A 24,118-nucleotide genomic window follows, 5' to 3' on the forward strand; every position below is an offset into this window, starting at 1 on the left:
GTTGGGTGCTGAGTTATAGTTACCTCATGTTCTGCTATGATTTGTCCCTGAAGACGTAGGCCCGGAATTTGCAGTCAGCGGCGAAACGAAGGCGTTTGCTGCTAGCTCCGAAGAAAGCTGCCCACAAAAGATCTCGCAATCTCTGTGGCAAGAAGTTTGCCTTTTGGCGCGCAAGTGATGGGGAATCCATAGAGCGCTCTGCTGTGACGTCAACAAGTTCTCTAAGCAGCCAATCACAATGCAGAATTCTCACACAGGCAAGCAGGAAATGAAAAGCTGCTTTTAGCCCCATTTTTTAAAAATGCTACAAAGAGCAAAACAGCTACAGAGAGCAAAACAAAGATTGGGGCTCTTGGATGGGGAAAGGTAAACCTGAAATAAATATGAACAAACTTTTTTAAAAAATAGAATTTTTTTTTAAGTTTCTTAAAAATTGTAATTTTTATCATAATGGAGAAATTTGACAGTCCACAAAATTAAAATTAGTTTTTCAGGGCCATAACGTTTGTTTAGCAGTCAACATGCTGTTAAAACCCCAGTTACACCTAATCCAACAAGGCCTAATGGGGTATGCAACAGCGATATTACCACGGAAAAGCTCAAGTTTTCGTCAGTTTCACTAATTTCTCTGATTGCCATCTATGGGGGTGGGGGGCACAGTGCAGCCAGTGTCGGAGCAGTGAATGACTGACTGCAACTTAAGGATTTCTGCATTAGGATGCGCATGCGTTACATCCTGAAGTTGCGGTAAATTTCAAAGGAGTGATAACAGTGAACGCTGTTGGTTCGCTATCATTACCCACTGCAAATTCTGGCCCAATGTTACGTAGCAATAGTAAAATCATGTGACTGTCAGAAAGAGAGACTGCATTTTTTCTTGTGTAATCTGTAAAAGGAAAGTACAGTAGTTGTAGATTTTATCAACGTCTGTGTTTCCATCCTGCACATTAACTGTCTTTGCTATGAGACGTCTCATTTGAATTTCACACGCAGTTGAAGTTTGCTGTAATTGCTAAATCTGATCTGATGAATGCTAATAGTATGCTGCTTTGTGCTGCTGTTGTCACAGGTCCACAGAGGGGGGACAATGAGTTTGTAATGCAAAGTGTCTGCTGCTCTGGGCCATGGAGGAAGAGTCTATCTCAGGGAGTGATCCAGATGTGGAGTCGGAGGATGTGGAAGAGGAAGAGGAGGAGATGGAGGACAACGATGGCGATGACGAAGATGACCTGGAGGAAAACGGTGAGCAGCCTTTGGTGGTTTCCTAGCTACATGTAAAATAGTTAGGATTGTCGCTGAGATTTTGGTAAAGTTTAGTAGTGGCACCCAGCACGGAAAGTTCTTTGCTGTGGTAGTTTTCTTTTTTAATCTTGTGCATCAGTCTGGCTCAGTTGGTAGAACTCCCTGAGAAGGGTGTGGATTTGAGCACCATGGCAGGAGTTTGACACTAAGCTGATGGTTCAGTGCAGTACTTGGGGAACGCTGCATTATTGAGCGGGTTGTCTTTCGGGTGAGGTTTAAAATGAGGCACTGCCTGCCTGTTCCAGTGGTTCAGGTGGAACGTTAAAGATTCCGTGGAAAAGCAGGGAGTTCTCCAGGTCGATTTGGGTGCCCCGTGCAAGAAACACAAAGCTAGCATACAGGTACAGCAAGCAATAAGGAAGGTAAATGGCATGTTGGCCTTTATTGCAAGGGGGTTGGAGTATAAGAGTAAGGAAGTCTTGCTACAATTGTTCAGGGCCTTGGTGAAACCACACCTGGAGTACTGTGCACAGTTTTGGTCTCCTTACCTAAGGAAGGATAGACTTGCCTTGGAGGCGGTGCAACGAAGGTTCGCTAGATTGATTCCTGGGATGAGAGGGCTGTCCTATGATGAGAGATGGTGTAGAATGGGCCTATACTCTCGAGTTTAGAAGAATGAGAGGTGATCTTATTGAAACATACAAGATTCTGAAGGGGATTGACAGGGTAGATGCTGAGAGATTGTTTCCCCTGGCTGGAGTGTCTAGAACTAGGGGGCACAGTCTCAGGATAAGGGGTTGGCCATTTAAGACTGAGATGAGGAGAAATTTCTTCACTCAGAGAATTGTAAATCTTTGAGCCCCAGAGGGCTGTGGATGCTGAGCCTTTGAGTATATTCAAGGCTGAGATACAGATTTTTGGAATCCAGGGATATGGAGATCAGTCAGGAAAGTGGAGTTGAGGTCGATGATCAGCCATGATCTTATTGAATGGCGGAGCAGGCTTGAGGGGCTGTATGGCCTCCTCCCGCTCCTATTTCTTATGTTCTTATATTATTCCTCCCTTGACGAATACCACCGATACAGCTCAATTGGGCATCTGAGTCAGTTCTGTTTGTGGGATCTTGCTGTGCACCAAATGTATGCACAGCAGTTACTTCAGAATCTTTTATTGCCTGTGAAGCACTTTGAGGCGTTACATAAATGGAAGTCTCTTTGTTTCCTTTTTTAATTGCTTGCTTTTGTTTATCTTATTTGTATCTCCTGTTATCTCTACAGCTTGAGAGACAGTTTCATAGTAATGGAGGCAGAGTGTACCCATGTTCCTTAGTGAGAATGAAACTGCTAAATAAGTTAGTGGTTTTACTCCCAGAGAGCACTATATGTAGGTTCTGCCTCCAGTAGTATTAAACTAGCTTTCTTAACAGGTTGCTGTATTTGGCAGTCCCCAACACTGCTAAAGTTTATTGGTCCATCTTGATCTTAATGATACCATGTTGAGCCCGTTAACACTAAATGAGCTTAGCGACAGCAATGGAAAAACAATGCGGTGTGATACCTAGAGATTTGATGCGTCTTTTGCTTGGCTGATATAATTTTTCAGCGTATGAGAGGTTATTCAACTCAAGCTCTTTGGGGGTGCAACAACAACAGCGTAACTTGGAGCGAGGCTACTCTTGGGACGGATGTAATGACCTCCGAGAAAGTCCGCAATGATTCACTTGGATGATATTTGTGATGAAGGGACTGAGCTATGATGAGAGACTGGGTGAACTTGGGTTGTATTCCCTGGAGACGAGGAGGCTAAGAAATGAGCTGATTTGGTGTTCAAAATAATGAACGGAATTGACAGGTTAGATGAGGAGCAATTCCTCCTTCTAGTACATAATCTTAGAATTTGATCGAAGCAGGTAAAAAGAACAAATCCAGAAAAACATTCTTCACTTCATACAAAAGATTGTAAGAATGTAGAACACACTGCTACCGTGGGCTATAGATGCAGAATTAATTCGGGTGTTTAAAAAAGAGAAATATATACCTACTTGGGAAGTAAGAGTAATCAGGCATATGGGGAACTGGTAAGGCACGTGAATTAAGAGATCGACCGTATATGTATTGAATGGCTTTGATGGCCTGTTCCTGTTGCTATGCTAGTTGGAATATTCAATGGCCTGCTATTATGGAATATTGTTCAAGTGTCCTGGAACTGCCCCAGTAGAAAGTTTTCTAACATAAGAACATAAGAAATAGGAGCAGAAGCCGGCCATTCGGCCCCTCGAGCCTGTTCCGCCATTTAATGAGATCATGGCTGATCCGATTTTTGCCTCAACTCCACTTTGCTGCCTGCTCCCCATAACCCTTGACTCCCCTGTTGCTCAAAAATCTGTCTATCTCAGCCTTGAATATATTCAATGACTCAGCTTTCACAGCTCTCTGGGGTAAAGAATTCCAAAGATTCATGACCCTCAGAGAAGAAATTCCTCCTCATCTCCATCTTAAATGGGCGACCCCTTATTCTAGATTCCCCCACAAGGGGAAACATCCTCTCAGCATCTACCCTGTCCAACCCCCTCAGAATCTTATGTTTTAATAAGATCACCTCTCATTCTTATAAACTCCAATGAGTATAGGCCCAATCTGCTCAATCTTTCCTCATAAGACAACCCTTCCATCCCAGGAATCAACCTAGTGAACCTTCTCTGAACTGCCTCCAATGCAAGTATATCCCTCCTTAAATAAGGGGACCAAAACTGAATGCAGTACTCTTGGTGTGGTCTCACCAACGCCCTGTACAGTTGTAGCAAGACTTCCCTACTTTTATACTCTATCCCCCTTGAAATAAAGGCCAACATTCCATTTGCCTTCCTAATTACTTGCTGCCACCTGCATGTTAACTTTTTGTGTTTCATGTACGAGGACACCCAAATCCCTCTGTACCGCCGCATTCTGTAGTCTTCATTTAAATAATATTTTTCTTTTCTATTCTTCCTCCCAAAGTGGATAACTTCACGTTTTCCCACATTATACTCCATCTGCCAAATTCTTGCCCACTCACTTAGCCTATCTATATCCCTTTGCAGACTCTTTGTCCTCACAACTTGCTTTCCCACCTATCTTTGTATCGTCTGCAAATTTGGCTACCATACACTCGCTTCCTTCATCCAAGTCATTAATATAGATTGTAAATAGTTGAGGCCCCAGCACCGAGCCCTGTGGCACCCCACTAGTTACAGATTGCCATCCTGAAAATGACCCATTTATCCCGACTCTCTGTTTTCTGTTAGTTAGCCAATCCTCTATCCAATCTAATATATTTTCCCCCAACACCATGAGCTCTTAGCTTGTGCAGTAACCTTTTATGTGGCACCTTGTCGAATGCCTTTTGGAAATCCAAATACACTACATCTACTGGGTGCCCTTTATCCACCCTGCTCATTAACCTCCTCAAAGAACTCTTAATAGATTTGTCAAACACGATTTCCCTTTCATAAAACCATGTTGACTCTGTTTGATTGTATTATGATTTTCTAAATGCCCTGCTACAGTACTACTTCCTTAATAATGGATTTGAGCATTTTGCCAATGACAGATGTTAGGCTAACTGGCCTATAGTTTCCTGCTTTTCCTGCTTTCTGTATCCCTCCTTTTTTGAATAAAGGCGTTGCAATCTGTACAACGTGAGCTCAAACTGGTAAAGGAGAACTGCTATTTAATCACTCACTTTGGATCACTGCGCTATAGGAACAGGTTTTCCAATCCGATGGGACTTTCCCAGAGTCAAGGGATTTTTGGAAGATTACAACCAATGCATCCACTATCTCTGTAGCCACTTCTTTTAAGACCCTAAGAGGCAGGCCATCGGGTCCAGGGGACTTGTCAGCCTTTAGACCCATAAGTTTGCCTAGTACGTTTTTGATGCTGGTGCTGTCACTAGGATTTCAGTAAATCGTAATGATGTTCATGCACAATTTTTCTGTTTTGCCCACTTGAACTGCGTAGTATCCAGTAATACAATTATAGATTCTAATTTACAAGCTTGGTTTGCACCTTGGGAGAGGTTTATTCTGTAGCGTACTGGATGACATACTCGTGAGTTACTTGCAGGATGTATCGTTTTATAATGATGAGCGTCATACCAGAGCAAATAGCAATTTGATCTCGACCACTACCAGTGGGGAAGTGCTATAAGCAGGCATATTCTAGGCTCAATTAGAAGCTAATTGTTATTGCTCAAGGAATCTGATTTCAAAAGATTTGAATATGACACGTTTTACATGTGTGAAACTTTCAAGAGCGAAGGACCTATGATAGACCTATTTTCTAAGTTTTTTTTCTACCTTACCGCTGCTTCTTGCAGCCATCCTGCCCGGTTCCCCACCTTTCCATCATCCCCTGGATGACACTTCCCGCAGCTCTCAGGCTGATTCCACCATCCTCTCTGGAATGATGAACAAAACCTGGTAACGATTGCCAAGCACATCGATTCACCCAGTGACATTAGAACCAGCCCATTTGTACAGCTCGTTAGCAGATGATGGGTTGATTGTTTAAATCGCTGCAAACTTCTGCACAAACCTTGGCAAAAAATGATTATTTTCAGGACCTGGAAGGGCTCAGCCTTCAGCATACCATAGTGATTCCTCTTAAATCAAGGATGATTTTCATATCTTTGTGAATTTTACAAAGTTTTTGCGCAGTATGTTTCCATTATATAACGTTTATTTTTGGGTGGGCCATATGCCTTTCACTGTGCCAAAGGACACTTGCAATCTGTACAATGTGAGCTCAAACTGGTAAAGGAGAACTGCTATTTAATCACTCACTTTGGATCACTGTGCTATAGGAACAGGAAGGGACAATTTGCCCAAAAATAGTTTTGAGATGTTTGAATATTCATAGTGCTACATAAGGTAAAATAAGATGTTTTTGATGCTCAGGGCCTGTATCTCAAAGTAGGCCCGAAAGGTAGATCTAGATGCATGAGTCAGAAGAGTGGGACTTGGGAGGCTGGCTTGGGTGTTCTGCTTTTTGTTGGATGGAAATCTTTGAATTATTTAGCAGGCTAAGGGTTCAATTTGTCTGTGTAATTTTTCAGGGAAACAGCATTTCAGAGGCTGCTTTTTGCCACTGTCCCCTTGTGTCTCTTTGGTATTGAAAGGCATCTTTATATTGATAATGTGCCATCAGCAGCAGGTGCTCTGTGCTCTCAACAGTGCCATTGTATGACTGTAGACCAGTGTTATCAATATGTTAGCCACTAGCCACATGTGGCTAATTGAGAATGCGGGTATGGCTGATTACATTTTTGAATAGTGAATAAAAAATGAGTAACGGATACTGTTGTTAGCCATGTGATCTTAATACTTGTATTCGTATGATGTTTGCTTTTTGTGTGTTTGTTGGTAAAATGGTAAGATGAAAAGCCGAGTGTGCAGATGTTTTTTGATCGTTGTGTATACTTTACTTCCTTAGTTACTGGTTATCAGCTAAAATGGTTTGTAACACTGGTGATAACGCTGGACTTCAGCATGGAATCACCTACGGAGAGGGGAGCCGTCATCGTGGTCAGCTCAGTCATTGTGAATAACCACTCCAGGCCAGCAGAAGAAAGCTGCCCAGCCAATAACTAGCAGCTCAAACAGGGCACGTCAAAGGACAAGCTACATCCAATCATGTTCTGGGGGGAGGGCGGGAGGGTGGGTCTGGGGGGAGGGCGGGCGGCGGGTCTGGGGGAGGGTAGGGGCAAGTCTGAGGGCAGGGGGCGGTCTTGGGGGTGGGGGGCTCTGGGGGGTGGGCTTGGAGGGAGGGCGGGGGCAAGGCTGGGGGTAGATTGGGCTGGGGGGGGGAAGGCCTGAAGGGAGGGCGGTGGTGGGTGGGTCGACATTCTCTGCAATCACTCTGATGATGAAATCCAAGTATCGCTCGCAACTGCTGGTCAAAAACCTAGCAGGTGCACTAACATGTAGTGTGTCATGCTGGAATTCCAGACTTTGAAAGAGAAAGGCTGCAAAGTTTTGCACTAAATGGTGGTAGATATTCGTTAAGTAAATATACACACTTGAAGTACATTGACATGTATTGTGTGTGAGGTATTTCCTACTAAGATTAGTGCATGTGGCTAAAACTGTGTCACAACAACAACTTATATTTATATAACGCCTTTAACGTAAAACATCCCAAGGCGCTTCACAGGAGTATTAAAAGACAAACAAATTTGACACCGAGCCACATAAGGAGAAATTAGGGCAGGTGACCAAAAGCTTGACTATCTTCATACCTGTGACTACTCAGCAATTTGTATTGGACAACACTGCTGTAGACATTAAAGGTTGGCAGGCCTTTTGACTTTGTGGGATGGGGGTGCAGGGGAAGGGAGGTTCGGGTGGATGGAGGGTGAGTCACAGATGAGCCGAATCCTGTCATGGCCCCACATCACACGTGCACTTTCCAGAAAGGGCACTGGATGCCACCTTGCCCTGCCCTTGGTCCAGGGGCACTGAGGTCAACTGTAATGCTCTCTGGTGAGATAATTCAGCTCAGCACAGACCATTGAATCAAACTTGGAACCTTTCTGGCCTGTGAGGCTCAACACCACACCGGGCTGTTCACTTACCAAATGAACCTTCACTGTGATTCATTTTTAAGCTAGGTTTAATGCACCATTTTTAAATTAGCTTCATTTAATTTATAATCTTCCTTTTCTTTCAATCCCTTTGTCATGATTGTTGATGTCCCCCTCCTCTTCTCCCCCCCCCCCACCTTTTATGTGCCTACTAAAGTGGGTGAATAAGCTGCAGATTACCCAGCTGTTGTGACCGAGATGGAAGTGCAAAAAAAGGTGCAGAGAACTCGATTTTATAAAATGAGAGAATAAAATGGAAAGAGATGTCAACAAAGAAAAAGACCCTTGCTCGTTTTGAGGTGTTTTGGTATAGATAGTACATAATCCACGGTCGTGCATTAACGAGACAAATCACGTGTACCCGTTGATTTTTTTTAAAAACACACTTTAGAAAGAGTCTGGGGGGTGGGGTTGTTGGTTCCAAATCAGCTTACACCAGACTGATTAATCTCCCTCACTTGTGTTGACAGGCCTGCCTGTGTGTGAAGCCTTGCTCTTTATAGTCCTCTGGGTTGTGTGGTGTGCTGAGGACTGTTCCGTCTCATTTCTGTCGGTGGACTGCTGTTACTTGTATAACGTCGAGCTAGAGTGTACCACTTGAGACAACAGGCTACGATGGTTCAGCACAGCGTGATGTCAAGAAGGAATTCACTGCCTTGAAACTTCTAGCAGTTCCTGTTGAACTAAGTAGCGGCCCCTGCCCTGCCACTGAGTGAAGCTCAGTATGTCGCACACTCTTGTTGCGTAACTGAATTATGTAAGGAGAGGGGGTGGAGAGTTGTGCTACACAATCCATCATGCTCTACGCATGCATTAGACTGCAGAAAAGCTTCTCGTCTTTCTCTAGGGGTCCTGTCATTTTTCCTTCCAGCTTGTACAGTTTTGGGAAGTTTAGTGAGCCCCCTCGGTACTCTGCTCATTTTCTGTCATTTCCCTCTTTTAAACAATGACTTGTGTTTAAATGGTTAGTGCTGATTATTATAAAATGAGAAATGATAGGTATTCTGAGGCACAAAGCCTTTCCCCTTGTCTGCAGGGGAAACATTAGCATCCCCAACCATCTCAGGACGTCACAAGGTTTGACAGCCACAACTAGGTTATGTGACTTTCAAAGAACCGCAGTCTCGATGATTGGTCAGCTGGGACTGCACATCAGGTAGTGCGACCCAGGCACTGTCAGCCTGCACTGCAAATCTTATTTTGAAATGACAGAAATCTCTATAAGGGAGGGCAAGTGTGTGTGTGCGTGGAGGTCCTGGGAGTTCAGATTGCATGTCAAGCTCAGTCAGGTGTGTAAATGGGAATTCTCTCGGCCTTCCAGATCACTCCTCAAGTACTGAATACAACCACAGAGACTCTCGTTTCATTTACAGTCAGGCAGGGTTGGAGTTGAACATTTTGTAGGAAGTGCAGTTACACTCTTTGGAAAAATAACCACTTTTATCATGTTTGGATCCAGACACTAAATTGACTGCACATGCTCAGAATCTGCAATGGGAGCTTTGAAGTTTCTGACTGTGACCTTTGGGGGGAAAATCTCTCCAGGCAGCAATGTAAAAATAGCATTACTGGCCTGTATGGCAGTCAGTGACGTCCAGCCTTTTTTGTTAGTCTACGGTAGCACTATGAAGCATAAATGTCACGTCAGACTGTTAATGCACGGCAACAGATGGCCATGATGATGCGTTTGCAATGCCTGCTAGTTTCTGAGGGTTGGGGATTGTAAGGTCCTTCTGCACAACCAGGAAAGGAGGATGGCCAGGTGAGTCTTCTCAGCACCTCCTAGTGTCGAGCAACAGTTGAGAGAGGCCTGGAAACAGGTTGGATGCTAGCCCTCTTGACCCAGGGCATGTGCTTGGTTTTATTTGGGGGGGGGGGGGGGTAGAAAAATGCTTCAGTGATACGTGTTGCTGTTTGGTAGCAGGTTTTTGTTCATCTTTAAAGCCCAGCAAAAGCAGATTCCATTGCTTTAAATGTTTTCGAAGGATCGCCATGCAATACATTCTTAATACTCCATTTAGCTGCTGTATTGCTTGTTTCTTGCACTCTTTTGAAAACCGCCTGTGCTGTTTGACCACCCCCTCCCTGAGCAATACTTTGCTGCTTTCAGTGTTCAAACTGGAAGGGAACTTGCAATGAATGCAGCTCTTAGCTGAATCTGTCTCACCACTGTCTTTAATTTTCTGCCTGCACAATTCACGGTCCACTGCAGTCAGTACCACTCCTTACACACACACACGCAAGCACCTCGCACACCACTCGCACATAAGAACATAAGAAATAGGAGCAGGAATAGGCCATTCAGCCCCTCAAGCCTGCTCCTCCATTCAGTAAGATCATGGCTGATCATCGACCTCAACTCCACTTTCCCGCCTGATCTCCATATCCCTTGATTCCCCTAGAGTCCAAAAAAATCTCTCTCTCATGCTTGAATATACTCAAAAACTCAGCATTCACAGCCCTCTGGGGCAGAGAATTCCAAAGATTCGCAACCCTCTGAGTGAAGAAATTCCTCCTAATCTCTGTCTTAAAAGGCTGGTCCCTTATCTTGAGACTATGCCCCCTGTAACATCCTCCAGCCCTACAACTCACCAATTTGGGCCTTTTGTGCATCCCCAACTTCCTTCGCCCCACCATTGGCAGCCATGCCGGCAGCTGCCAACAACAACAAAAACTTGCATTTATATAGCACCTTTCACGTAGTAAAAAGTCCCAAGGCACTTCACAGGAGTGTTAACAAACAAAATTCAACACCGAGCCACATAAGGAAATATTAGGACAGGTGACCAAAAGCTTAGTCAAAAAGGTAGGTTTTAAGGAACGTCTTAAAGGAAGAGAGATAGAGAAGCGGAGAGGTTTAAGGAGGGAATTCCGGAGCTTAGGGCCTAGCAGAGTCAGGCAAGGTGACTAAAACCATGTTTGAATCGATAGTCTTTAAGAGGCTGTTGAAGAAAGGTAGCAAGATGGAGAGGTTTCGGGAGAGCATTACAGAGTGTAAGGCCCAGACGGGTTGAATGTTGTGTGGTTGGATGATAGAACAAAGGGGGAGGGAGTGATGCAGAGAAGACCACAGCCAGATGAGCAGAGGGCACGTGTTGGCATCTGGAGGAAGAGGTACTGGTCGGGTGGGGCAAGGCTGTGGAGGGATTCGCAAATAAGCGTGAGAATTTTGAATTCAATGGCTTGGACTTGGAGCTGGTGGCGATCGGTGAGGAGGGATGGATGAGTATTGGATCACCTCTCAGTCAAACCCTATGGAATATATGGTCTGAAGGCCCAGATTTGGACTTAGGCCTGTTGTGGGTGATGGTGACTTAGTTTGTATAATGTTGGTCCACAGAATTTTGTTTCTTCCAGTTTTCTCCCCATCTCTGCTGAAGGCGATAACTCTTGCTGTGATGCTCTCCAGTACCTCACCCAACTCGCCATTCTTTGTGTGCAAGTACCTGCAGGCTGTTCAGCTGTGCAGAAGATTTCAGCCTGACGCAGTCTCTGCTTGATGGCTAGCAGTGGTCAGTGGATAGCGATCAGGAACAGGAGCCCTGGTCCAGGGGGTGCTGAGGTCACTTGTAGAGCTCCACTTGTCACTTTGTTTGCGATCAGCTAACTGATCACACTCTGGAGATCTAATCCTATGACTCAGTACCACTCTGGTGCTGCATTCTCCAACTGAGCCTTTGGTCCCTTGAATCTTTTTATTTAAAAAACTTACTTTACATTGAATCTTTCAAATAACAGCCCTGCTAACTGGTGACTTGGGTGCATTTATATAGCGCCTTTCACGACCTCCGGATGTCCCAAAGCGCTTTACAGCAGAAGTGCTTTTGAAGTGGAGTCACTTTGTCATGTAGGAAATGCGGCAGCCAAATTGCGCACAGCAAGCTCCCACAAACAGTAATGTGATAATGACCAGATAATCTATTTTTGCGATGTTGGTTGAGGGATAAAATGTTCAACAGGACACCATGGAGAACTCCCCTGCTTTTCTTAGGAATAGTGCCATGGGATCATTTACATCTACCAGAGAGGGCAGACAGGGCCTCGGTTTAACATCTCATCCGTAAGTGGGATGTTAGTGTATGTGGCTCTTTTTAGAGTCTGCAAGAAAAAAGGAAAATAATTGAGCTGCGAGATAATGTGCATGTCGTATGTATGGATTTCCTTTGGTAGAGCCCTGGCTGAGTGTGAATTGTTATGTAAGGCTCTTTGTTCAGGTCCTGCTGCTGCCGCTCCGCTTGAATTAATTGCAGCCGTTGGGTTTGAGTGGCTGGGGTTGCACTGTGCTGAGATCTCTTACTGGATTTCAGCTAGCACTTTGATGGTAATTTAGCCACTGGTTCTGGATAATGATCAGCCCAATTACCTGCGCTGAGGGAGAATCAAAGCAGCTGGGACCTGCAAGAGGCACGGACTTGGCAGCTTACACAACGAACAGCATGTTACTCCTAGATGACACCCAGTGTTTAACAGGTAAGCAACATTTTCCTGGTCTCCCAGTACTGGAGACCAGGAATTCCTGCCCCTTCCATCTTCTCTGCTACTCATTACATGTAACAGCAGTATTTAAAATGAGCCTAAACTAGGAGCAGTTTATGCTGTGAACTTTTGCTATGTGCTCGCACGCAGTTTGTTTGCTTCTTGCTAAGTAACAGTTATGTAAACCGAGCTGGGTAATGGCTGGGACCTGCTCACTTGAAACAGAAAAGCCAAACTCTCTCTTTCCAGATTATTTGCCTAGTACATCTTGTGTACTCTGGAATGTTTTGGCCAACTTTTTGAAGTGTTTTCCTGTAGTGTAATGGGATTAAATATTTGGGATGGTTCTTGACTTCTGGTCCAATTCCTCTTAAATATCGTACGTCTTTTGCTGCTTTCACCTGGTGCTCTCCATCTTTTTCTGTTAAATATTGCAGAACTGAAGAAACATTCAGGGCCTCTGAAAGTAGCTTCTTAGAACACTGATATGACAGTGTTTCAAGCACTTTGGGACATTTTATTATGTTAAAGGGTGCTATATAAGTAAAGAAAGAAAGAATTTGCATTTATGGAATGCCGTTCACAACCTCAGGATGTCCCAAAGTGCTTTATACAGCCAATGAAGTACTTTTTGTACTATTTAGTCACTTTAATGTAGGGAAACTGTGGTAAACCACTGTTTGTATTCCACTGTGTACATGCCTGTACATGCCTCGGCTGACTCCTCCCACGAATCCAGGTATAAAGGTGACTGCTCCACAGCCCCTTTGTATTCTGGACCGGTCGACCACTCGAGGCACACCTTCATTCTCTCGTTAATAAAAGCCTGTTAATTACTCGCTTAATCTCAGTCTTTTGAGTTATTGATAGTGCATCAATTTTATTAACAAGATTTTATAATGGAGAAGATCCTCACACCAGCATGCCTAGACTTAGACCATCGGGAGGCGGACGCATCCACCAAGTTTACTCACTGGCTGAGGTGCTTTGAAAAATTCCTGATCGCCTCCGCTGAAACGGTCAAATTGGACGAGGACAAACTGGATGTCCTGACCTCCAAAGTGAACCACCGAGTGTACTTGGTCATCCAAGACGCGACCTCGTACGCGGATGCTATCAAGCTCCTCAAGGACCAGTACACGCGCCCAGTGAACGAAGTGTACGCCAGGCACCTTCTGGGGAGTCGTAAACAACAACCTGGGGAATTGACTGAGGAATACCTTCAGGCACTGTCTGTGCTTGGCCGGGCCTGTGGTTGTAAGGATGTAAAGGCCGCCGTGTACACAGAGGAACTTAGCCGGGACGCTTTTGTAGCAGGCCACAGGTCCAATTACACCCGACAGCGACTGTTGGAGCAGAGTGACCTCGACCTCAACAAGGCCTCTGAACTCGCACTATCATTGGACGCAGCCTACCGGGGCATGGATGCCTACTCCTTTGCACCGTGGACGCCGCGGGGAACGACAGCCTGGGACACGGTAGGACCGTCTCATAGCGCCGTGCCACCCCAGCCACATCCCAGCAACGGCCCAACTACCGCAGCAGTGTCCCAAGGCCAGACAGCAGTGCCCCAAGGCCAGAAATGCTACTTCTGAGGCCAGGCCAAACACCCCAGAGCGCGCTGCCCGGCGAAAAATGCGATCTGCTCGGGCTGCGGGAAGAAGGGACACTACGCCAGCGTCTGCAGGGCCAAAGCCACCCCGAACCCCAGCAGCGCCGCGTGTGGGCCGCCATCTTGGGCCTCCCCAGCCATGTGCGAACCACCGGAACAGCAGCCATTTTGTACGCCTCCAGCCACATGGGGATCATGGACACCGCCATCTTGGACGACAGCCAGGACGCAGCAGGCCCCCAACACCACCTCATCTGATACCCGCAGCGACACACCGACCCCTACGCTGGCCTCCGTTACACTGGACCAAGCGAGACCGCACCAGCTGGCCAGTTCCACAATGGACATTAAGGTAAATGGTCACGAAACAATCTGCCTTTTTGACTCTGGGAGCACGGAGAGCTTCATCCACCCCGACACGGTGCGGCGTTGCTCTCTCCCAGTCCTGCCTGCGCACCAGCGGATTTCGATGGCCTCCGAGTCCCAGTCGGCGGACATTGGCGGCTACTGCGTGGTGACACTCGTAGACGGGACTGTGTACGATAATTTTAAACTTCTGGTCCTGCCCGACCTCTGCGCTGCCGTTCTACTGGGGTTAGATTTTCAGTGCCACCTTAAAAGTGTTACGATGGCGTACGGTGGACCCCTCCCCCCACTCACAGTCAGCTGCCAGCAGCTTCCAAATTGCCCGCCGCGCACCAGGTGCAACCTCTCCACACTCCGAGTCACCCCCCCCCCCCCCCACTGTTTGCTAACCTCACCCCCAACTGTAAGCCCATCGCCACAAAGAGCAGGCGATACAGTGCCGGGGACAGGGTTTTCATTAAAACCGAAGTGGAGCGGCTCCTGAAGGAAGGGATTATTGAGGGCAGCACTAGCCCCTGGCGAGCCCAGGTTGTGGTCGTTAAGACCGGCGAGAAGCAGCGCCTGGTCATCGACTACAGCCAGACAATAAATCGCTACACCCTGTTGGACGCTTACCCACTCCCCCGCATAGCTGATATGGTCAACCAGATCGCGCAGTACCGCGTCTTCTCGACCATTGACCTGAAATCAGCGTACCACCAGCTCCATATCTGCCCTGAGGACCGCCAGTATACTGCCTTTGAGGCAAACGGCCGCCTCTATCACTTCCTTAGGGTTCCCTTTGGCGTCACCAACGGGGTCTCCGTCTTCCAAAGGGAGATGGACCGGATGGTCGATCAAAATGCGTTGCAGGCCACTTTCCCATATCTGGACAATGTGACCATCTGCGGCCATGACTTGCAGGACCATGACGCAAACCTCGAAAAATTCCTCTGCACCGCCAAACTCAACCTGACATATAACAAGGAGAAGTGCATATTCCGCACAACCCGCCTCGCCATCCTTGGCTGTGTTGTGGAACACGGAGTCATCGGTCCCAACCCCGACCGGATGCGTCCCCTTATGGAACTCCCACTGCCTCAAGGCCCTGAAGAGGTGCCTAGGGTTTTTCTCTTATTACGCCCAGTGGGTCCCCTACTATGCGGACAAGGCCCGTCCGCTGATCAAGTCCACCTCTTTTCCCATGACGGCAGAGGCCCGCTTAGCCTTCCACCGTATCAAGGAAGACATTGCCAAAGCCACCATGCACGCAGTGGACGAATCCATCCCCTTCCAGGTGGAAAGCGACGCGTCTGACTTTGCCCTGGCCGCTACCCTCAATCAGGCGGGGAGACCCGTGGCCTTCTTTTCACGAACCCTCCAGGGCCCGGAGACCAGACACTCCGCTGTTGAGAAGGAGGCCCAGGCTATTGTGGAGGCGGTGCGTCATTGGAGGCACTACCTGGCCGGAAAACGATTTACCCTGCTCACTGACCAGCGTTCAGTTGCTTTCATGTTTAACAACAAGCAGAGGGGCAAAATCAAAAACGACAAGATCTTGAGGTGGAGAATCGAACTTTCCACCTACAATTACGAGATCTTGTACCGGCCCGGGAAGCTCAATGAACCCCCGGATGCTCTATCGCGTGGCACCTGCGCCAGCGCGCAGATTGATAGACTGTGGGCCCTCCACAATGACCTCTGCCACCCGGGGGTCACCAGGTTCTTCCACTTCATCAAGGCCCGCAACCTGCCTTACTCCATTGAGGAGGTCAGGACCATGACCAGGAACTGCCAAGTCTGCGCTGAGTGCAAACCGCACTTTTATAGACCAGACAGGGCTCACCTGATAAAAGCCACTCGCCCCTTCGAGCGCCTGAGCGTTGATTTTAAAGGGCCTCTCCCCTCCTCCGAACGCAATGTGTACTTCCTCAATATTATTGATGAGTACTCCCGTTTCCCGTTCGCCATCCCCTGCCCGGACATGACCAGTGCCACGGTCATTAAATGTCTGAACGACCTCTTCACCCTGTTCGGTTTCCCCAGCTATATCCATAGCGACCGGGGCTCATCGTTTATGAGCGACGAACTCCGTCAGTACCTGCTAGCTAGGGGTATTGCCGCAAGCAGGACCACCAGTTACAACCCCGGGGGGAACGGACAGGTGGAAAGAGAGAATGCGACAGTTTGGAAGGCCGCCCTGCTAGCCTTAAAGTCTAGGGGCCTTCCGACCTCCCGCTGGCAGGATGTGCTCCCCGATGCGCTCCACTCTATTCGGTCACTGCTCTGCACTGCCTCTAATGCCACCCCTCATGAGAAAATGTTTGTCTTCCCAAGGAAGTCCACATCGGGGACATCGCTACCGCCATGGCTGACGTCCCCAGGGCCGGTCCTACTGAGCAGACACGTGAGGACCCATAAAACGGACCCCCTGGTCGAGAGGGTCGACCTCCTCCACGCCAACCCCTAGTATGTTTACATTGCGTACCCAGACGGGCGGGAGGACACAGTCTCCATAAGAGACCTCGCACTCTCGGGGGCCGCAGTAACTCACTACCCACTACCACCCCCCCCCCGATCCGATATCCAGCCCCAGCAGACGGCAGGCCTGGGCCCCGCGACCCGCTCGACATCTACGAGGACTACACACCAGTGCCCCAGCCTACGCGGGACTCGACGCCGGAAGCTTCACTGCCCCTGCCGTCGCCACGTCGATCACAGCGGCAGACAAGACCTCCGGAGAGACTCCAATACACTAACTTTTAATACACTTCACCCCGCCGGACTCAATTTTAAACAAGGGGTGAATGTGGTAAACCACTGTTTGTATTCCACTGTGTACATGCCTGTACATACCTCGGCTGACTCCTCCCACGAATCCAGGTATAAAGGCGACTGCTCCACAGCCCCTTTGTATTCTGGACCGGTCGACCACTCGAGGCACACCTTCATTCTCTCGTTAATAAAAGCCTGTTAATTACTCGCTTAATCTCAGTCTTTTGAATTATTGATAGCGCATCAGAAACACGACAGCCAATTTACGCACAGCAAAGTCCCACAAACAGTAGTGAAATAAATGAGCAAATAATTTGTTTGTGATGTTGGATGAGTGATAAATATTGGCCAGGATACTAGGGAGAACTTCCCTGCTCTTCTTCGAAAAAGTGCCATGGGATCTTTTACACCCACCTGAGAGGGCAGACTGGTTTAACGTCATATCCAAAAGACGGCACCTCTTAAAGTGCAGCACTCCTTCAGTACTGCACTGACGTGTCAGCCTGGATTATGTGCTCAAATCTCATGGGGTAGGACTTGAACACACGTCCTTCTGACTCAGTACAAGTTGCCTGATATAATACGTGCTGCTTGTTTCTCAGCAAGAGAGAATAGAGCCTTTTGTGTAAGCAACACCGTCTGAACGCATAGCATAATTTTCCTTAGCACACCCTCTCTTTATAATTTAATCTCTCTATAATAGGCCTTTGATGATGCATCTTCTCTATAAATTATGCACTTTGTGAAGTGCCCCTCTCTGTGACATGCCCTTTATGTAACACTTGCTTTTTACAAAGTGCCCTATCTATGATCTGATCTCACCAGTGTGCTTCTAATATAGAGAGGAATAGCAGGACTAATGGTTACAGTGGGAGTTACTGTAAGCCTCTCTATAATACATTAAAACTGGGGTCTGCGAGACAATGTTAAGAAAAGGCTAACAGACCCATTTAAGTGCATGGCATTCTTGTCTTCATCTGCGTACCCTTGCCCCATATCCTGGGAGAGGCAAAAGCACCATGGACCAGGAGTAGGCAATTCAGGCCCTCAAGCCTGTTCTGCCATTCTAACCATGTTAGATCATGGTTAACCTGTATTTTAACTCCATCTACCCGGCTTGGTTCCGTAACCCTTAATACCCTTGCTTAACAAAAATCTATCAATCTCAATTTCGATATTTTCAATTGACCCCCAGGAATAAATATTGGCCGGGACACCAGGGAGAACTCCCCTGCTCTGCTTCAAAATGGTGCCATGGGATCTTTTACGTCCACCTGAGAGAGCAGACGGGATCTCGGTTTAACTTCTCATCCAAAAGCTGGCACCTCTGAAGGTGCAGCACTCCTTCAGTACTGCATTGGAGTGCCTGGAAGGTACCCAAGTGCAACTCAGTGCTGATTTTTTCCTTCCATAGATTCCCTCCTTACCTTTAGGGAGGTGCCAAGTAATGATGCAGCCAAAGACATTTTTATATTGATTATAGTTGGAGCACAGAAACCCTGCCGCTGATCCCAGCTATCAGTATAAAGGAAGTGAAGGAAGGATGGTGTTCCTCATCTGTACTTACCTTTGTAAAAACATCGCCTCTATTAGCACCCCGGATCCAACTTTTCCTATGTCCCGTGAGTGGCTACTGGGAGGCAGTGCAAAACACAGGGCTCCCATTTGATATATGTGCCATGTAGTGTTTTAAAATGTAAGCAGTTCAGTAGCTCCAGAGATAGAATATTTAACTTCCAAGCAAGTGAGCCTGAAGTTAAAAACTAACTAAACTATACTGTCCTCAACCTTCCCTTGCAGAATCTCTGACATCAAATTCTCCTCACCCTCGCCCCCAATCGGAGGACACCATGGACTCTCCTCACCCTGACCCTCATTGGAGAATCAGTGACACCAGACTCTCCACACCCTGACCCTCATTGGAGAATCATTGACACCAGACTCTCCACACCCTGACCCTCATTGGAGAATCATTGACACCAGACGCTCCTCATCCTGACCCTCATTAGAGTCACTAACTATCGTCTCTACTTACTCTGATGTGCTGTTCCAGAGCCAGACTGTCCTTACTCCGATCCTCCATTGGAGAGTTACTGATTCTGGACTCTCCTCACCTGACCTGACTTTTGAGGGTCACTATTCCAGACTCACCTCATTTGACCCTTCATTGGCAAGTCAACTGACACACACAGTACTCTCCATCAATAATTTAAATTCCAGAGTTCAATATCAGGCTTTTAGGGCACCATCAGGGACCACAAACTGACTAAACAAAAATGCCTAAATACAAGAGAGAAAGAAAATCCACACTCTTCTGCGTCCTATAAAAGGAAGGGTCAGAACTCTCCCCGTGGCTTAGTTAGTAAGTACATACGGTCTTGCTGAGCCCCACAGGACCGAGAAGCATCCATTTTGATAGCCAGTCTGTTCTGAGTTAGCTGATCTCAGTCTGGTTGACAGTAGAGATGCTACAATTGGGCTCAATACTCATGGGTGTGGGAAAAGGAAAAGAAAAATCAGCCTGGGATCCTATTCTGCAGGCTGCATACTGATCCTTGCTGTATCATGTGAAGACAGGATCTAGCTTGGCTGTATTGCTCCCACACTCCCACAGCAACCTGCTGACTCTCTGGGCAGGATCACGTACGAAAACTAGCCACTTGCGGTGCAGTTCCGCCCTCTGGTACATCTCATTTTCAGGGGGAAGGGGAAAAAAGAGGAAATTTATTTTAAAAGGAAGAGAGGAGGGAGCTGAGGGCTGGAGCATGATGGTTATGCAAATAGCAGAGAATCTGAGGACTTGTCCCAATACTTCTCCAATCTGCTGCCAGCAGGAAGTATTCAGTTTACTTGGGCAAGGATATTGGAGCCTCTGATATTTGGGACTAGTTTTGGAAGAGGACTCCTTGTAAATTTTAAAACCTGAATTAGAACTTCACATTTATTTTAGAATGTTATTCAATGTTAAAAAGTCGCCTAAAACTTTATTTTTAATACAAAGGAAACAGCATCTCACTTCTTGAAGGTGTCGCTTCCTTGCTGGCAGCCCGATTCTATGAGCTCTGGTAGCCTCCAGTATCTCATCCCAGTGATGATTCTTGGCTACTCAAGGGAGGTAGTCGGGCACATCATGGCCAAGCCCGATCCTATCCTCACCTGCCATCGATTCAACATTTATATAGTGCCTTTAACTTAGTAAAATGTCCCAAGACGCTTCACAGGAACACAATCAAACAAAATTTGACGCCGAGCCACATGAGATATTAAAAGAGGTGACCAAAATGGTCAAAGAGGTAGGTTTTAAGAAGTGTCTTAAAGGAGGGTAGAGAGGTGGAGAGGTTTAGAGAGAGAATTCCAGAGCTTAGGGCCTAGGCAGCTGAAAGCATGGCCACCAATGGTGGAGCGATGAAAATCGGGGATGTGCAAGAGGCCATAATTGCAGGAGCACAGAGATCACAAGGGTTGTAGAGCTGGAGGAGGTTACAGAGATAGGGAAGGGGCGAGGCCATGGAGGGATTTGAAAACAAGGAACATTTCTAATTCTCATGCACTCACCAGCAGGGGTCACTGGATAGCAGTCAGGAATAGGAACCCTGGCTGATTTTAATTTTTCTTTCCCCCCCCCCCCAGATCAACTAGCCCAGCAAGGTCCAGGAATCAAGCCTGAGACCTTGTGGGTTGTGCAGATTTAGTGCTGCACCACACAGTGCCTTTACCCAGTCTGAGATGATGATTTTTCTTACTGATGCTCTCATTTTGTGAATGTGGTTGAGGCAATTAAAGCTGGAATGTTAGAAATGACAATCCCACCTCTGAATTAATTTAGATTCAAGAACTCGTTCGAAGCTGCTCCATGCTATAACAGCAACACAGTCTAGGTTTAAAACAGTCAGCCTTGTGTCTATTTGTATGCTTACCAAGTGGATGTTTGGAGTTGCAGCTAAAAACTGCCAGTATTACTGGAGCAGTAATGCAAACCAACTGCTATTGGAATTGAAGAAAATGCGTGGGTTTTAGCCCCTGCTCACGGTACCACAGCTAATTGGTGCTCCAGCTCAGTGTACCGTGGAGGGACAGCAAACCCCACCGCTTGGTTGTTGTGTTTAAGGGAAGTGCTGAGTTGAGGACCTGGACCCTTCCACAAAAGTGAGTAAGGACCGACCAGCGAAATAAATCGAGGCAAATAAAATACACGTTCAGTTCTGTGTTGAAGCACCGTGGCACATCACCAAACGACGTGGGTTTCTGCTTACGATCCCCCACACTGCAGAGTGGAGGAAGGTAGAGAGGGACTGTCGTCCTCAGCACATTCTTTCACAGCCCTACTGGGGGCAGTGTTGTTGGAGGTCTGGGAACTAGTTGTCTGCCACCATTTGGTTATATATTGCGGTGGGATACACAGAAAAAAGCTGGCATGAGAAATGAATTTGTACTGTTGCCCCCAAAAAAATTCTGTCATTTTAAATTGTTCAGAGGTTTTTGCGATGAAGCAGTTGGAAAGTTAATTTCACTAGTGCTGCAGTGGTCAATGTGACTATAAGCTCAGTCTGAAACATGTAGGAACACACTGGGAGGAGTTAGTGAGCCTGTGCATGCGTGTTAACTCAGCAACCTCACACTGGTTCTCAATGATATGATTGTACTCGCTGTTTAAATAGACAATATACACATGGGGGATAAGCTAGTTAAAGCTGAGGTTAGTGCTAAGTTTGTGTAACTGCTTAGTTTTTAAAAGAATCTGACCAGATGTTCAATCTATAAAACCAATATAGCTGCAACTCTTTAATTGGCTGTTAAAGGTTTAATGGGGCACTTTATCAGTGTGTTTCAGCAGGCTGGGTTTCTGGAACAGTTTCCTTTGAAAGCTCTGCCATGCTTACAGCCACTATATCTCCTGTAGTGTATGCTTTTATAATTAAACAAATTATTTTCTAAACATCTTTTCTTGGGTGTGTTGCTGTCCTTGGTGCCTTTTTACAACAAAGGCTTCAATGCGAGCTCATCACAGGCCCATTTGATGGGTTGCAGTGAGTCTTTAAAATGATCTCACGCGCTTTCCCCCACACACCCCTTGAGAGATAAGCATCTAGGACAAGGTGCAATCAAGCGTAAAAATACTTAACTGGAGGAGGGCTAACTTCAGTGAGTTAAAAAGGGATCTGGTGGAGAACCAAGCTGAATAAAGAAAGTACAGAGGAGATCTAAAAAAGGAAATAAGAGGGGCAAAGAGAGAGTATGAGAGTAGATTGAGCGGCTAACATAAAAGGGAACCAAAAGTCTTTTATAAACAGAAATAGTCAAAGGAAGGTTGGGGCTGGTTAGGGTCCAAAAAGATCATCATGTAGAGGCAGAGGTAATAAATTAGTATTTTGCATCTGTCTTCACGAGAGAAGAGGGTGCTGCCAATGTAGTAGTAAAGGAAGAGGCAATATTGGATATGATAAAAACAGATAAAGAGTATATACTTAAATGGTTGGCAGTCCTCAAAGTAGAAAAGTCACCTGTTCTGGATGGGATGCATCCTAGGTTACTGAGGGAAGTAAGGGTGAATATTGCGGAGACTCTGGCCATAATTTTCCAATCCTCCTTGGGTATGGAGCTGGTGCCAGAGGATTGGAGGATTGCAAATGTTAAACCCCTGTTTAAAAAAAAAAAGGGACGGGGATAAATCTGGCAACTACAGGCCAGTCAGCCTAACGTGGGGAAACTTTGAGACAATAATCCGGGACAAAATTAATTGGCATTTATAAAAGTATGGGCTAATAAATGAAAGTCAGCACGGATTTGTTAAAGGCAAATCGTGTTTGACTAACTTGATTGAGCTCTTTGATGAAGTAACGCAGAGGGTTGATGAGGGTTGTGCCATTGATGTTGTGTATGTGGACTTTAAAAAGGTGTTTGACAAAGTACCACATAATAGACTCGTTAATAAAATTAAAACCTGTGTGATTAAAGGGACAGTGGCAGCATGGATACAAAATTGGCTAAGGGACAGAAAGCAGAGAGTAGTGGTGAATGGTTGCTTTTCAGACTGGAGGGAGGTATACAGTGGTGTTCCCCAGGGGTTGGTCTTGGGACCACTACCCTTTTTGATAAATATTAATGACCTGGATTTGGGTATACAGGGCATAATATCAAAGTTTGCAGATGATACAAAACTCTGAAATGAAGTAAACATTGAGGCGGGTAGTAACAGACTTCAGGACACAGACTGGTGAAATGGGCAGACACATGGCAGATGACGTTTAACACAGCAAAGTGTTAAGTGATTCATTTTAGTAGGAAGAACAAGGAGAGGCAATATGAACTAAATGGTACAATTTAAATGGAGTGCAGGAGCAGAGAGACCTGGGGTGTATGTACACAAATCTTTGAAGGTGGCAGGACAAGTTGAGAAGACTGTTAAAACAGCATATGGGATCCTTGGCTTTATTAATAGAGGAATAGAGTACAAAAGCAAGGAAGTTATGCGAAACCTTTATAAAACATTGGTTAATCCTCAGCTGGAGTATTGTGTTCAATTCTGGGCACCATACTTTAGGAAGGATGTCAAGGCCTTAGAGAAGGTACAGAAGAGATTTACTAGAATGGTACTAGGGATGAAAGACTTCAGTTATGTGGAGAGACTGGAGAAGTTGGGGTTGTTCTCCTTGGAGCAGAGAAGGTTAAGAGGAGTTTTGATTGAGGTGTCCAAAATCATGAATGGTTTTTGTAGTGTATGTACCTTTTAAGAGAGGACTACTTTTACAGCTCCTGTATACTGTAGTACCGGTAGTGACCACACCTGTATATAAGCCGTGAGCATGCCTCTGTACCCCCAGTCTTGAGACTACCCTACTCCAGTAAATACCTGTTGATTGTTAAGTTACAGCATCCGTGTGGTTATTGAAAAACATCATACTCTCAGAATCACGGATCTAACCGTGGCGACGAGTGTCGATTCGAATCTACCTGCAACTCTGCAATTCCCTTTGAGGATTCGCTCTGGGAGGGCGGTGGAAGAAAGTCGAGGCCAGAAACACGGGCGTCGACCACGAGCAACCGCCC

The 24,118-nt window shown here is 46.3% G+C and overlaps 1 protein-coding gene across 1 annotated transcript in view; it reads left to right on the top strand.

Annotated features, from left to right (window-relative positions):
• The first annotated feature begins 973 nt into the window (after positions 1-973).
• The window catches only part of rad54l2 (RAD54 like 2), a 161,742-nt gene continuing 138,597 nt past the window's right edge, over positions 974-24,118 (top strand). The window contains exon 1 of the mRNA XM_086001283.1: positions 974-1,242. Within this exon, the coding sequence (XP_085857409.1) occupies positions 1,125-1,242 (118 nt within the window). The 5' untranslated portion in view covers positions 974-1,124. The remainder of the gene's footprint in view (positions 1,243-24,118) is intronic.

The sequence above is a fragment of the Somniosus microcephalus genome, chromosome 11 (assembly GCF_052327205.1).
Source record: "Somniosus microcephalus isolate GS21.2 chromosome 11, FLI_Smic_1.0, whole genome shotgun sequence".
Taxonomy (NCBI): Eukaryota; Metazoa; Chordata; class Chondrichthyes; order Squaliformes; family Somniosidae; genus Somniosus; species Somniosus microcephalus.